The sequence below is a fragment of the Planococcus citri genome, chromosome 2 (genome assembly GCF_950023065.1).
Source record: "Planococcus citri chromosome 2, ihPlaCitr1.1, whole genome shotgun sequence".
Taxonomy (NCBI): Eukaryota; Metazoa; Arthropoda; class Insecta; order Hemiptera; family Pseudococcidae; genus Planococcus; species Planococcus citri.
Window position 1 is genome coordinate 29654591 of NC_088678.1, and position 14801 is coordinate 29669391.

The window sequence follows — 14801 nt, forward strand, 5'->3', positions numbered from 1 at the left end:
AACGTTTACTTATCCGGTTCAAACAGATACTTTACGCTAAAAAAGTTTTTAAAAATAATACTCAGTGGTTCCTAAAATTATTTTTTATTCGCAAATGTGGGAACCCCTGGAGCCCAAAAATGGTCATTTTGGGATAACAGACCACGGATTCATATATTTGGGACATTTATTACAACATTTTAAGAATAGTTGAGTCGAAATTGTCTGGAGCCAAAAAATAGCTTTATTGCAACTCCTCCTTTGAATATCTCAACTGTTTTTTGAAAAGTTGTTTTCAAAGCTCGAATTAATATATCTGTTAGGTAAACAGAAAATGGTGTAATTGGAAGGAGCATGCATATTGCAGATTGCACATACTCTATCGAATTCTCTTCATGATTACAGGATGTGTGTTTAAAAAATAAAAAATGATAACATAGATACAGTATTGAAAAACTTCACAACACAGTGTTAGAAACACTTGAATCACAAATTAACAGAAATCGATGCACACTATACACTGTTATTTTTTTTACTCTGTTTCTCAAGCTCTTACAAAATCCTCACGATTTAATAAGATTTCTTGTTTTCAATACCCTAAAAAGAATGCCGTGTTGCCAAAATATTTAATGGTCCTTATTTTTGAATAGAGGCCACCCGAACTAAGAACACGAAAAAATGTGTATCATGAAATCTTCAGGAAAGAAGAGGTACGTACCTATCAGACCTAAGAAGGCATTCAAATACCACTGATACCTACAGATGAAGGCATTCAATTTCTAAAAATATAGGTACCTAGACCTACACAAAGGCTTAAAGGTACCTATTGTAAAATGAAAATTAGAAATAAAATGTGCAGATAAGTAGGTACATGTGTACAAAACAAAAACAATATTCAAGAAAGTAAACGTATTTTACCGGGTGATTAATTTTAATTGCGAAAAACATTTCAAATGAATGAACTAGACGTGATTTCGCGATAAAAGCTAATCGTATTACATAAATGAAGCAATACGCATCATATATGCACCTTGTACGAGCCACGTGTACTCTAGTACATTTCCTTTTCATAAATCAAGTAAATCGAAGCAACATACTATTGAAATTAAATTCTACGAACGAATTTCGCACTTAATCATCGAGGACGAATGCTTAAGTACATTTTACGGTTAGTGAACAAAAAACCAACACAGGCAAATTGTATCTGCACAACACATTTTCATGCCATCAAAACGGAAATAAGATAACGCCCATCGTATCAATGTACGAAAAATACAAAGACTCGAACATCGTTTAAAACCAAATTGTGATTATAATTGGCAACCAAATTAAGTAAAAATACATTGTCATGGGTCGATTTCACTTCTACATCGACTATAATCGAAACACCATAAACAGCTTTAGAGGATTAAAAAAAAAATCACGATGTAAGGAACCGGTTATTTACCGTTTTGAAACCTATGATTTTCGTTTGATCTAATTTTTCCCCAAAAATATAGCACGACGTTTAATTACCACCAGGAAATTATAGGTAGGTATACCTTGTGCAAAGAGAGAATTTCAAATGAAAATTTTAACATCGCGATGTGAACGACAGGTTTAATAAAAATAACACTTTTAGAGGCAATTTCTCGCCAACAACACCTCGTAAATTCGCGCATATATCACGATAATCGAGTATATAGGTAGGGGTACCGTACCTTCAATCTACAATTTGGGAATTTGCGACACTAAAAAAAAGAATCGTTTTAATTATTCGGTTCGAGGTTAATTCATTTTTAGATTTATCACTATGCAGGAAATGGAATAAAATTATTATTGTTAAAATTCTCGTTTGTTTAATTCCAAATGTACATAAACGGAACTCGACGAACGTTTCCTTTTTAGAGTAAATTTTTTATTTGATATGTTTTACTCGTGGTGGAGCTATATCCGGGTACCGAAAATTTCCTTGGAAAAACATCGCGTTCGAAATCACAATTACCCACCAACCGATTACTCGGTATCGAATGTACAGAGTTCGTAAATCGGCTGAAAAAAAAAAACTAGAACGGGAATAATGTTGAATAAATAAACGGGTGAAAACACATACGCGTATCAGCATATGTTTATATCCTTTAGCTGGTTTGGAAAATAAACGCGCAATCGTTAATAAAAACCGCAACGCAGGAAATAAAGGAAAATACATAACCTTTGCGTATATAGTTTACAGCTTCGAGTAACTAACACTTGCGTAAACAATCTCATTTCATGAATAACATACACTCCGGCGTAATTTCACCAAGGTTTCGTCATTTTTAAGCAGTATTTTATACGTTTTCGATGGCATTAAAACTTTAAAGACAACAATACGATATATGTATACTTACTGCATTCGAGGAAACTCCCATTTGGATAAAAAGTAATCATTCCGTTGACCAATTTACTACTTGGGGGTTTTTTGTTTACATCGGTATAGAAAGCTTCAATTGGTTTTTTTTTTCGGGTTAAATCGCTGTGGGTATTCGCCAACTGAACATACTGCAACAAACGAGATACGTCTTACGAGGGAAATTTAATTTTATTTAGTTTCAAAATAGGATAGTGGGATTAGGATTACCAACTTTATAGTTTCATTTGAGTATAGGTTGGTTATAGGTTGTCATACAGAAGGGTAATGGAATCGATAGGTAATAACTCGAGAGACGTCTAGGATCGATTTTATACTCGTTCGGTAGGTAAGGAATGAAGGAAGAAGTAGGTATATTAAGAAGTGTGATCTTGACTCATATTTCATTTCCTATAAAAGCGATGACAAAAAAAATTTTGAAGAAAATAGTGATATCGTACTTATAATCGTACCGAAGAGGAATTTTGATCGATCACATCAAATACTTCGAATTTCAAGATCATCACCGTAAAAAAATTAATATCGATTCTGTTGAAAAAATTTACTAAATCCATTCGATTATTTTTTTCTGGATAATAAACCGATAAATTTTTAATTGGATGTAAAGTAAAACCGTTGGAAATGAAATGAGTATGTACTGTTAGGTAGTCATGTTACTGTTAGAAGACGAAATTGAACTGAGAGAAACAAAATACGAGTCAATAATATCACACTTTTACCTATACGTATACTTACTTATAGGCATATAGTTACATTGTATCATGAGAAATTGAACGGCCATGAAGTTCGTGCATGTGGTACTTGTAAGTTTTCTGAATTGAGAGCATGTAACATAATGAAGAGAAAAATAACCTTTTGTACAATTCGTTTCATAATTCAGTATTATTTGTAGCTATTAAAACGGTTACCATTATTCAAGGTGAATGTGGGTAGCGCCTAATACACTTCTGAACCGGAACAACGTATGGACTATGCATGTCCTTTGGAAAATTCAACCCACTCGAGCTTTGAATGTCATTTTAACGTAGAAACTTAAGTAATTCCTGCTTGCTTATACACTGTCCAGTATACTTGCATATTGTACCTATCTACAGAGAGAACATTAAAGTTTGTTAATTATTCTGCATATTTTTCCACAGCAGCAGCGATAAATAATTTCAATTCAACGGATGCGCCAGCTAGGTATCTTAAACAACAAACACGTACTTTGCAATTAATACTATGCGATCGTCGAGCAATCATGTTGTATTTATGATACGTATGTGAGCTGCAATTCAAAATTATATTCATTGGCGAGTTGAAAACACAATCCATTCTAACGATGGATGAGATGGACTCAAATGAGTACGGCAATACTAATCAGCAGCGACTTTGCGGTCATACGCAACCATATAGCCAATGGAAAAGTTGGTTGATAGGTACGTTCTGTGAACAAAATAAACAAGATAAAATTAAATCGTATTTAGCTACTTACAAGCCTTATGGTATTAGATATACTTGATAAAATCCATAAAAAGTGTATTGAAAATAAAGATAACGATAGGTAGATGAAAAAACTTTGAACATTTTGACCGATAAATGAAAGGTTAAAAATTAAAATTAATGGCTGAGGCGGTTGAATCTACGAAACCGATACACGATGATTGTAAATTGCAATCCGGTATTTGTAGACAAATATGGACGAGGGCTTTGTCAGCATCGTACACGACATATATGGTTCTATGAGTCTCAAAAAAATTAAACTTATTCACGTTTAGAGATCGATGGTAGGTAATGGAATATCACAGATGGGTGATCGGTCAATAGGTAAATCTTTCAGTAAGTCTTACACTCATAAATTCTGAGACGGAGAGATCTTTCTGTCATCTGGTGGATATCTAGACGTACACATTCTAACTATCCAACTTCCAACGCATTTACTTCTAAAACAAAAAAGAGAAAATTACACAATCGCCACATGTCGAACACATTTTCTACCCAAATCAATCTCGTGATTTACATTTTAGTCGAATTGAGAGTTTTCATCACAGAAATTTTAGACAAACATTACGTATATTAAGTTCCAAAATGTTGGAATGAAGAAAACAAAATATATGATGATCAGAAAAATCATCGATCAAAAAATTTACGCATTCAAAATGATGAAAACACAAAAAAAATTCATCTTCATATTTGAAGAAATGGCTAATGATAAAATACTCAAGAAACGTAGGAATTTACTGCATGTCCCTGTGGCGCAGAGGATAGCGCGTTGGACTTCTAATCCAAAGGTCGTGGGTTCGATCCCCACCAGGGATGCACCTCAAAATTTTTTGTGAAGTTATTCCGTTTCTGGAGATAAATGATGGATAATTCAGATATTTTTTGCAATTTCTACACAATTTTTCAGAATTTATCTCATTAAAAGTACTCAAAAACGTTTAAATTAACGTAGACATACCACATACAGTAAGTATACATCGTTCAAATCTAATTACTTGGTTCGGTTTTTGGATTCAGAATGAACAAGAAATTTTCTCATCAGCTCACTCAAGAGTCAAGACCATCGAAAACAATGTTTTGAACTCATTTTCGAAAATTTCAATTCGGGTATCTTGATAGCAGCGTCTTCTTAAAATGCATAAAATCCATGTAGAATTGTTATTGACTTTACCTTGCCTGAAATAATGAGCGAATTTTTTAATTTTTCAAAAACATGATACTTCATGACGTCTATTCTTGTATGACATACTTTCGTAAATCAGACTTGGACTATTCGAAATAGGACAGCAAATTTTCCAGGATATTATAGGTTGATTATTTTGAAGTGTGCAGAGTGCAGACTGCAGATTCCTTTCGACTGTATCTCAAATTTCAAATCATGATCGGTTTCGGTGATGAAGTTGTTACGTTGGTTTTCTATCAAAGACGAAGATTCGGCAATCAATGCAGCTTCTTATTCAAAATCTGTCGATGAATAGTTAAATTGTTAGAATAATGTATTGGCAAAAGTTGAATTTCAGGTTCATTTTTACCTTTCAGTGATACGAAGTTGATATTCTTGATATTGAATTCTTGAATCTTGTATTCCTTTCTGTAGAAACTAAACGAATACTGAACTATTGAGATTGACTTTAGTAAACTCCCGTCGGATAATGGAATGGATATTTCAATTAATCTCATTTGAATATAAAAGCAAAAGCAAAATTATCTTTTGATTGCTATTTTAATTTTTCCTACAAAGAATTTTTATTTTTTGACAAAAGTTTTGTTGATAACAGATATCCGCACTTTACCGAACCTATTGGAGTTTTTTTTAACTAAACGAAACTGTTGCTTTGCTTGAAACTTGGCAGAAAAAAAGGAGCACAGTGGTTCCGTTTGTTTTTATTTACATTTTTTTTGAAAAAAAAAAATATCAAAAATTCAAATTTTTTTCATCTATTTTGTGTTTTTTGAAATTTGAGTGCTCGATCTCCGTAATACTTTCTTACATTCATACAACTGTAACAATGGACAATTCCTCTGAAGACTTTCAACAAAAATTACGCTCTTGGTAAAAAAAACATTCTATATTTTCTCCAAGTTCAACTCCAAAACAGTAAAGTCAATTTTCGTTTAAAATTTCCAGGTTCCAAAATAAAGGCATAATTGATAAGCTGGTTTTGTATCTGAGAAGTCAGATGTTCATAGAACTTCAAAATCATTCCAAAGAAACGATAGGAGCCGATGAAAATAATTCCGTTTCACCGAAACTTCAAGCTGTCAAACTCTTGATCGCTGATTTTCTCTTACGAGAGAACCTACTTTTCGCTCTTTCCGTCTTCTGTTCAGAGGTTTTCATTCAGCATTTCGACTACCCATTTGGTACATGTAATTACATACATGATTTATTTAATTCTCATTGTTCTACAGGTTCCAGTATTGTCGAATTTTAAACGATACACGAACTATATCTCTCATTTGGCCAGTATAACGAGCAGCTCTTCTAAAAATTCAAAACAACTCAAACCAAAATTCACTAGCAGCGATGTTCACGATATATTAGAAGCTCTTGGATTACGCTTAACCAAAGATGAAATCAGCGTTGTGCATAAAATGTACAAATCAGATAAATTCAATTCTCTGCTATTTTGTTTGTTGTATTTGCTGCCAACGTTACTCAAGAGAAATAGGTAAACTGAGATTCGATATACCTTTGGAATAGTTTGTTATTAAACTAAATTTTAACCACCGTACTTCTGTTAGACATTTACAGCGAATTTTAGTAAAAGTGAAGAAGAAAGATAGATATTTTAGAAGAGTCATTCGATCGGAGAAAACAAAAGTTAATCGAATGTACTCGTTAATTCAGAACGCTTACGATGTAGTTTTAAATCACAAGACTGAATTAAATCTCGCACTTCAAAAGCAAAATGAATTATTGGAAAGAGAAACTATACTAAACGTAAGTTTTAAATAATTCACTTTTCACATAATTTATAATATCATTTGAAACTGAATTGAAAATGTATTTTATTTTAGGATAAAGAAGAGTATTTAATTTCAAAGGAGAGAGATTTCGAAAATTATTATCAAGCTAAGATTAAAGAAGTTGAAAAAAAGACTGCCACTATTGCCGAAAAAGATCACGAATTGCTGGAAAAATATAAAAAGTATTTTGAGTCTTGTTTAGCGCACTTTACTAACACTTGCACAAGTGAGACTTTACTACTTTAACCCATTTTTTGCACTACTTATTTCCATTTCTTAGTACGCTTCGTCAGAGCAAATTCAAATGTTCCGCTTCAAAATGACATATTTTTGAAAAATTTTCCAGGTTATCGGAAGAACAAGACGCTCTGAATTCCGAAAAATTGCTATGGGTTGAAAAAACAGGTCAAATGTATTCCGAACGAACTTACGAAACAGTGAAATTACAGGAATACGAGCAAAAGTTTCGTACACTTCAAACCGAAGTATTTGAAATCTTAAAACAATGTCGACAAGCGCAAGACAAAAGGAACGTTGAAGTTGATAAAGCAGTCAATAAAGAAATCCAATGCAGATTCGATATCATTAATCAAAGCCAACAGACCGAATCCAACGATACATTAAACGTAAGCGTACAGTCGTCGTTTAAAACAATACTCCAAAATGTTTCTTTACTAATCTAATTATTTCCTTACAGCTGGAAGAATACGTTAATCTGATGGAAAAAGAGAACGCATTATTGAAATCTGGTTCATTCAAACAACGTCAATACATCGCTCAATTAACCACCGAAATTGTCTTCTTAAAAAACAGACTCGATTATTTAGAAAAAGATTTACAAATCAAAGCGCAATTTGAACGAAGAAAAGAGATGAACGAAGTCGCCGAAAAACTATATTCACCTAGATCTACGCTGTTCGATAGACCAAAAAGTGTATCAACAACGTCTAATTTTAAAATCAACAGAAGATTATTCCCAGAGAAAGAATTTCCATCGAGTTCGGATCCGACGAGTAGTACTTCTAAAGATGATACCAGTTTAACCGACGAACTCGTCAATGAAGCTAAAAATAAACTCGAGCAATTGGAAAACGAAAGCGAAGCTTTGAATAAGAATTTCAAACATTTACAAACCGTACTTTCGAAGAATATTTCCTTTAGCGATGAAACTAGTCAAAGTTCATCGCCTATTGATAAACTTCGTCGTAAATATACCGCACTTTCGCCCAGATTCTCTAATTCAAATTTAAGTGATAGTGATTTGGATTTGAAAAATAGTACTTCGTTCAAGAAAATGTACTGGAGGTATAAACAAAACAAGCGGAAAGAAAAGCCAGTTGATGGTGATGAATTAAAACCTACAATCGATGAACGTATTCAAGCTGATAATGAAAGTAGTTCGAATGATCGAATAATGTTAGCAAAAAAACTAGCAGAGAATTTGAATATCGAAGATCCTGAAATTGAAAAAAAAGAAAGTGATCGAAGCGAGGCAAACATGGAAAATGAAGATAGGGATGGAGAAATTTCGAAAAAAGGTGATCAAAGACTCAGAAGAATTGAAATGAAGAGTGATATTCCAAAACTCGCTTTGTCCATTTTCACAACTTTTCAGGAAAGAGGAAAAACAGTTTTCTTTTAAACGGGGAAATTGGCTTTTTAGGCGAGTTTAGCACTTTATTTGGGTGGATTTATGATGTAGGAGTGTGGGTGTACACTTCATCCACTAAATACTGCTGAAAAAATTTCAATAAAAATGGACAAAGCGCGTTTTGGAACATTATTTTTTTTTTAATTTTTAGTGAATTGGCTATTTAGGTGAGTTTAACACCTCATTTTGGTAGGTTGATGATGTAGGAATGTGAGTTAATACTTCATCTACCAGGTACTGCTGAAAACCCAACTTCGATAAAAATGGACAAAGCGAGTTTTGGAATATCACTCTTCAAATAAAATACAATGAAGACTGAAGAGTTGTAACTGTTTCTATTTTACTAGCCTAATTTTGATATTTTTTCCAACAGATCATGAAATCCAGAATATTACTAAACAACTCAGTAATCTGCACGATTCTTCCGTTACCAAAAGCAGTGATTCTAATACAAAACAAGAAGGAGAATTGTCGGCTGCTTTGAAAGATTCTGAAAATTCTTCCGATTTCTGGAAGTAGGACTGAACAGTGATCATTATTTCGTGAATAAAAATTTTCAATTTTTTGATGTTAATAATATTATTTATCGTTCGTTTTCTCAGTTTAATGTGTTCTCGAAGGCATGGCATTTTTTTTTCATTTTTTTTTTTTTTTTGCAAACCACAAACACTCTTAAAAAAATAAGCAAATTTTAGTAAATTAAAAAATCATGAATACTGTTAGGTTCTTAACTATCGGTTTCAGTTGAAACTCAATAGTAATATTAAGATCTGATCAAAAATTGAAATCTTTCCAAAGATGAAATTTCGGATTTTGTTATTGTCAAACTTTTGAAAAATTATCCTAGAAAATTTTAAAATACTTAGGTATAATCTGAATTTTTTCAACTTTTCAAAATTTTGCCAGCCATCTTGTGAATCATCATGAAAATTCTCAACATCTTTTCACTTTATCTGTTTTTTTCCGGACTTGGAAAAATTCCAAGAAATCACTTTGACTTTTTGACATTTCGTCAGACTTTTGGGAACTATAAAAAGATTTTCAATCAATTAATTTTAATAATAGTCTCGTTTCTTTTGAAATTATAACAAAAATTTTTTAGACGCTCTGATTTTTGACATCTTTTTAAACATGAATAAAACGTACTTATATTACTTCTCAAAAGTTTCAAAAAATTAAGTTTATTTTTTAAACTAAATTTAACAAGAAATTAAAAATTCTGCAAAAGATTAATTATTGGAGGTTCGTTTTGGAATTTCGGGGTTATCTGGGTCCATTTGTATGGTGATTTCAGCACTTTGTGTGTCAGCATCCTTGCTCATTATTTTCTTAACATGGTCCTTGAACTAAAAGATAAATGAAATAATAAAACGTGTACACCGGTTACTACATATTCAATAACTTGGTAGATATCTACCTACCATTTTTCTGTCAACTGCTTGACTGCAGGTCGCGTTAAAGACTATAAAATCGCCTCTTTTTTGCGGTACAGGATTATACCTTGATACAACTTTGTACGCATAAACGATGCAGGATTCAACTTGATCTTTGTATGCTATGTCGGTCTTATTGAAATTCTGCGAATAAAGTCAGTATGCATGGAAATATAAATATCTATAGGTATTCTTATTTGGAATGAACGTAGAACGTAGGAACATTTGAAGTTGAAACCTACATCGCTCAAACACTGCATAGCTGTGAAAAAATTTCTGATCTTCTTGATGTCACCATAAAGAACGAATTTATCAATTGAACCTGAAATAAACGAGAATTCCTTCATAATATGTATGTAATATCCAATTCCAAATTTCTCCAACGGAATCGAACATTTTGTTTACGTAGGGTGTCCCCCAAACGGAGTTTGCAAAATTCATTTTGAATTTTGATTATCCTGATATCGAAATACCCTACCCTGAAAAAAGTTTTGTGCCAATAAGTGTTTTAGTCGATCACAGTAAATGGCAGGGGTTTCCAGCCAATCATCGATTGGCTTTTGGTTATCAGCTTTTAGCTTAATTTTCATTAGCTTAAATAAACCCACGCGAAAAAATACCAGTGGTACCTAATTCCCATTGGGCACACCACTGGTACTTTCGACAAATATCAGTGGTATTTACCAGTGGTGACCAGTGGCGACCAGTGGTAAATACCAGTGGGACTGGTTTTTACCATGGGTTAAAAATGGCCATTTACTACCACTGAGTTACCACTAACTTGTTTGTCGTACTCGATAAGACGTTGACGATATTTCTACGTACACTGTACCTCTACCTACCTATACCTAACCCAACGCGAATTGTGGTCATGTTTTCTCGAGGAACCCAATAACAGACATATTTTTTTAATTTAAGATTACAATTCAATGTAACATACCCACTCCAACGCGACATTCGGTTGTTTCTGCATACAGATTTGTAAGTAGTAATAGTTTGCATGCGATTATTAAATCCGTATCACTTTTGCCTACTGACGTGCAGACTTCATCCATCTCAGGTTCAGTTTTTGGTAATGGTTTGGTTAGTAAGTTCGCTTGGCAGTGCGCTTCCGATTTCGAAATATCGTTGTTTAATTCAACGAGTCCGTATGCCACTTTTTCTAATGGTATACCTTCACCATTTTCGCTTAGCTTCCCAGATAGTACTTGGTTTCTCATGAAATCTAGATTTTCACCGGGAACAACGTACCACGCCATCATCCATTTCTCGTAATCGTCCAGGTTGCTCTGTAAGAGCCAGCCGGGAAAGCTGTGCCGCATCACGGATTCCCTGAGACATCGTACTTGCAATCTCTTTATTGAATTTTGAAAGATTTGCTGAAATAAGTATAGATAGGTACAATTACATACAATTTGACAAATACATTTCGAGCATATGATACCTAATATAATATACACAGATAAAAACTTTTCAATAACAGTTTAATTTAATTTTGTAATTTTGCCGTTGTGATCACAGATCACACTCAAATGCTTATAAGTAGGTCTAGGTACTGAAGATATATGTATTAAAAGAATTTTGAAGAAAAATCTTGATACAGTTCGTCATGTCATCAAGAATAAAATATCGGAAATCTTTAAATTAAGGGTCGAAAAAATTGAAAATATGTTTTCTTTTGCGTGTAAATACAAAAGAATTTTGAATAAAAACTGATAGAGTTCGCCGGCCTCTTCTACTGAACTGATTTCAACAATTTTTTTAACGTTCCTTTTGACGTGTAGGTAGATATGTCATCAAGGCAAATTTTTCGTCCCCCCCCCCCCAACACCTCTAGTTTTGTTCATGACATGATGAGTACGACGACTAATTTTTTGCAAAATTCAATTAAAAGACAGAAGCAAAAATCAATTGCAAAACTTGCATTCAAGTATCTGAACCTGAGAAAAAAACTAGACGAGAAAGATTCCTAATTTAAGGAGGGGGAGGTGAGTTAAATTCTGAGTGCCCTATTCCGTGCATTCGCCAGAGGTGTAATACATAATGTAGTGCATAATAGGTATTCAATGTATCTACTTACAAATTGTGTTTCATACTTTCCAAGTGTGTTGTCTCGACCAGCCAGTTTGTGTTCAAGTTTGTGTTCCAGATCGTGTTTCATGAGTAGATGTTCATACTTTTCATTGACCATAGCCTCGAAGATATCGTTTTGCAACTGCTGATTTGTTATACGTATCAATAACCTATTCATGTATTTGCGGCGAATTATACTTTTTGCCTAAAAATGAAGGAAAACATAATACTTTAGGTAAGTATTACAAAATAACGCAAAATCAAAACTGAGTTAGGTATAATAAACCTAGCCAACATATGCCATAAGATCAGATAACAATTCAAACACTAGCTCCCTTATTCTTTTGAGATTTATTTCATCTAAAATGTGGTAATGGTGTATAACTGTATACCGCCATACCGTAGGTACTAGGTACCTACGTCATTTCGTTGGTGCGTAAAATTGTATGTAGGAGTTACTTTTTTTTACTCTAAAGAGGAGTCAAATTAGGTAGTAAGGTTGAATCTTACAAAAGGTAAGACTTTAGCGACACCCTCCCATTATGTACAGTGAAAATTTGGAGTATACGATGTAATAGGTCAATTTGAAAGAGCTACAGGTTGTCCTAAAAAAGTCGAAAAACATGTTTTAAAAAAAAACAAAAATCCACTTTTTTGATGCTGGAAGGTCAAACGGGATCGAAAGGTTGAAACGTGCAAAAGGCTCTTTTTCATTTCATGGCGTGCCTACACCCTAAAAATTTATTTTTTATGAAAAATTGAAAGGTTGTTTTTACGTCTTATACCTAGATGTTTTTTCTTTATTTTCAGTGACTACCTATGTATTAGATAGAACATGCATTAAGAACTTACTCGAATATAACATTGTTCTTCTATTGCATCAAACTTTGTCGTTTCAGATTCCTGATTTGTTATAAGATTTTTTGAATTTTCTAAGCAGCATACACAATACGAATTCCATACGAAAAACCAAAATATTTGTTGAAATTTCATTTGTTCTGATGTTCTGAAAAAAAAACGAATTATTAGCTTATTACTTACTATGTAGATAAGTACCATTTAAAAATACCCATACAGGGTGCGCAGAAATATCGAGTAGGTACCCCTAATAGTAGGTACCTAGGGACCTACATACATTACAATACAAGCACCGAAAATGCTTATGATCGGTGCTTGCATACCTACTCATTATTACAATCGTTACTTTGCGTTTACACTAGCTAGGTACTTATCGATGATGTAACTTCGAAACGTTGTTGCACAAAAGAAAATGAATAAAGTGACCTTTCGACGAATTCGACACTAGTATTTAAATCACTCGTAATCGCAGAATGTTATTGATAATTCAAGAATTTTCCTTATTAGATATGAAAGTGAATTTGAATTTTCAATCGGTACCTAACGATTAATATTGCAAAGATACTAAAGATAGCATATAGAAAAATTAATAAAGATTGTCGAAAGCTATGCATCTTTTATAGGTTGAGAGTATAAATCACATTGAGAATCATTCAAAAAAAAAAAAAAAAAAAAAAAATATCATCATAGATTTTTGAAACTGAATTGATGATTTTGCAGCAAATATAAAACGTCAAACAATTTCAAATTGGAAAATTATTTTATAGTGGGCTAAATCATTATGAAACATTTGTGGTATATTTCTGATGCAAAATTATCAATTACATACTTATCTAAATTTCAAAGATTTACTTATGATGGTACTTTTTTCAAATGGTTCTCAAAATTGTATGAGTTTTTTTTTCAGTTTGTACCTTGAATTTTTTTCCCTTTCTTAGGATTTATTGAAAACAAAAAGTACACAAAGCAGTACTTCAGAAGCTATACTTGAGCGTAAAAAAAATAAATAAAATTCAAAAGAATTTAACACTTGAAAAAATTTTAAAGTAAAAACAATTGAATCGGTCATTTCTAAAGCCCCGTAAGTCCAAAGCCCTAAATTTTTCAGGAGAGACAAAAAACTGTTTCAACCAAATTCTTACGCATTAAAGTGAAAACCGATATCAAAAATGGAAAGGGCATACAAAACTACATATTTAGGGTCAAATTTGGATTTCAAAAATTTTGCCATCATCGCCATAATACGCCTTGAAGTGCGTGGACTTATGGGGTTTTAGAAATTACTGATATTTTTGTAACTGAATCTTGTTTAAAATTTCATCTGAAGGACCTAAAAAGCTTCTAAACCTTTCTAAATGATGAAATTCAATGAAGGGACTGAAAACAGTTAACAGTTCACTTGGGAATAGTTTTTTGACTGTTTTATGTAAAGAAAAATGTTTTATTGAAAAAAAACATAAAAAAAAGTACAAAAACTCGAATAATAACTTCGAAAAAATAATAATACGGATGATGCTTTGACATCAAATCATTTTTAAAACCCCGTAAGTCCGGACTTACGGGGTTTTAAAAGTGACTAAGTACGATTTAGCGGGAAAATGAGTCTCACCAAAAGTAGTTCGATGGTCATTCAATAGAGCTCGCCACATCCTATCAGAATCGTAAAAAATTGAAAAACGCAAAATCTGTGACTTATGGGGTTTTAGAAACGACCAAATCAATTGTTGGGTGAAAATTTGGAAAAAATTAAACGACGAAAAAACTTCAAGGTAAACAAAATAGTAAAGTAAGTATTAAAAAAAATTTTTCTCACGTTGGTAGAAAAAAAATCTTGAATATGAACAAATTAAGAACAAATCATGAGTACGAAAAAAATCTACATTGAAAAAATTATGATGTAAAAAATTTTAAATAGAAGAAAACTATAAAGTAAAAATCAGAAAAAAACTTAACGATGAAAAATTGT

At 32.6% G+C, this 14801-nt stretch overlaps 2 protein-coding genes, 2 long non-coding RNA genes and 1 other non-coding gene across 6 annotated transcripts; 2 read left to right on the forward strand and 3 right to left on the reverse strand.

Moving 5' to 3' along the window:
* Positions 1 to 1948: 1948 nt before the first annotated feature.
* Positions 1949 to 4292, reverse strand: LOC135833680 (uncharacterized). Its single transcript, XR_010556512.1, has 5 exons — positions 4198 to 4292; positions 3575 to 3793; positions 3277 to 3456; positions 3104 to 3180; positions 1949 to 2499 (listed from the first exon to the last, which is right to left on the reverse strand). It is a non-coding gene; the product is annotated as an uncharacterized LOC135833680 (long non-coding RNA).
* Positions 4293 to 4593: 301 nt separating this feature from the next.
* Positions 4594 to 4666, forward strand: TRNAR-UCU (transfer RNA arginine (anticodon UCU)). The gene has a single exon. It is a non-coding gene; the product is annotated as a tRNA-Arg (tRNA).
* A 185-nt stretch (positions 4667 to 4851) lies between these two features.
* On the reverse strand, positions 4852 to 5714 carry LOC135835361 (uncharacterized). The gene is made up of 3 exons (XR_010556870.1): positions 5383 to 5714; positions 5100 to 5314; positions 4852 to 5026 (listed from the first exon to the last, which is right to left on the reverse strand). It is a non-coding gene; the product is annotated as an uncharacterized LOC135835361 (long non-coding RNA).
* A 26-nt stretch (positions 5715 to 5740) lies between these two features.
* LOC135835360 (paramyosin-like) lies at positions 5741 to 9050 on the forward strand. The gene is made up of 8 exons (XM_065349580.1): positions 5741 to 5903; positions 5979 to 6183; positions 6263 to 6522; positions 6596 to 6794; positions 6872 to 7002; positions 7167 to 7446; positions 7518 to 8358; positions 8845 to 9050. Exons 1-8 carry the CDS (start codon positions 5860 to 5862, stop codon positions 8988 to 8990), a joined length of 2106 nt encoding a protein of 701 aa, XP_065205652.1. The 5' UTR covers positions 5741 to 5859; the 3' UTR covers positions 8991 to 9050.
* A 586-nt stretch (positions 9051 to 9636) lies between these two features.
* Positions 9637 to 13262, reverse strand: LOC135835363 (uncharacterized). 2 transcript variants are annotated; one of them, XM_065349582.1, is made up of 7 exons: positions 13053 to 13262; positions 12830 to 12983; positions 12001 to 12182; positions 10845 to 11283; positions 10147 to 10226; positions 9893 to 10048; positions 9637 to 9817 (listed from the first exon to the last, which is right to left on the reverse strand). In XM_065349582.1, the coding sequence occupies exons 4-7, from the start codon at positions 11224 to 11226 to the stop codon at positions 9701 to 9703; spliced, it is 735 nt and encodes a 244-aa protein (XP_065205654.1). In that variant the 5' UTR covers positions 11227 to 11283; positions 12001 to 12182; positions 12830 to 12983; positions 13053 to 13262; the 3' UTR covers positions 9637 to 9700. The 2 variants fall into 2 exon arrangements, with proteins under 2 accessions (XP_065205654.1, XP_065205653.1); XM_065349581.1 differs by having other exon boundaries at positions 11985 to 12182; positions 13053 to 13259.
* Between the last annotated feature and the right edge of the window lie 1539 nt (positions 13263 to 14801).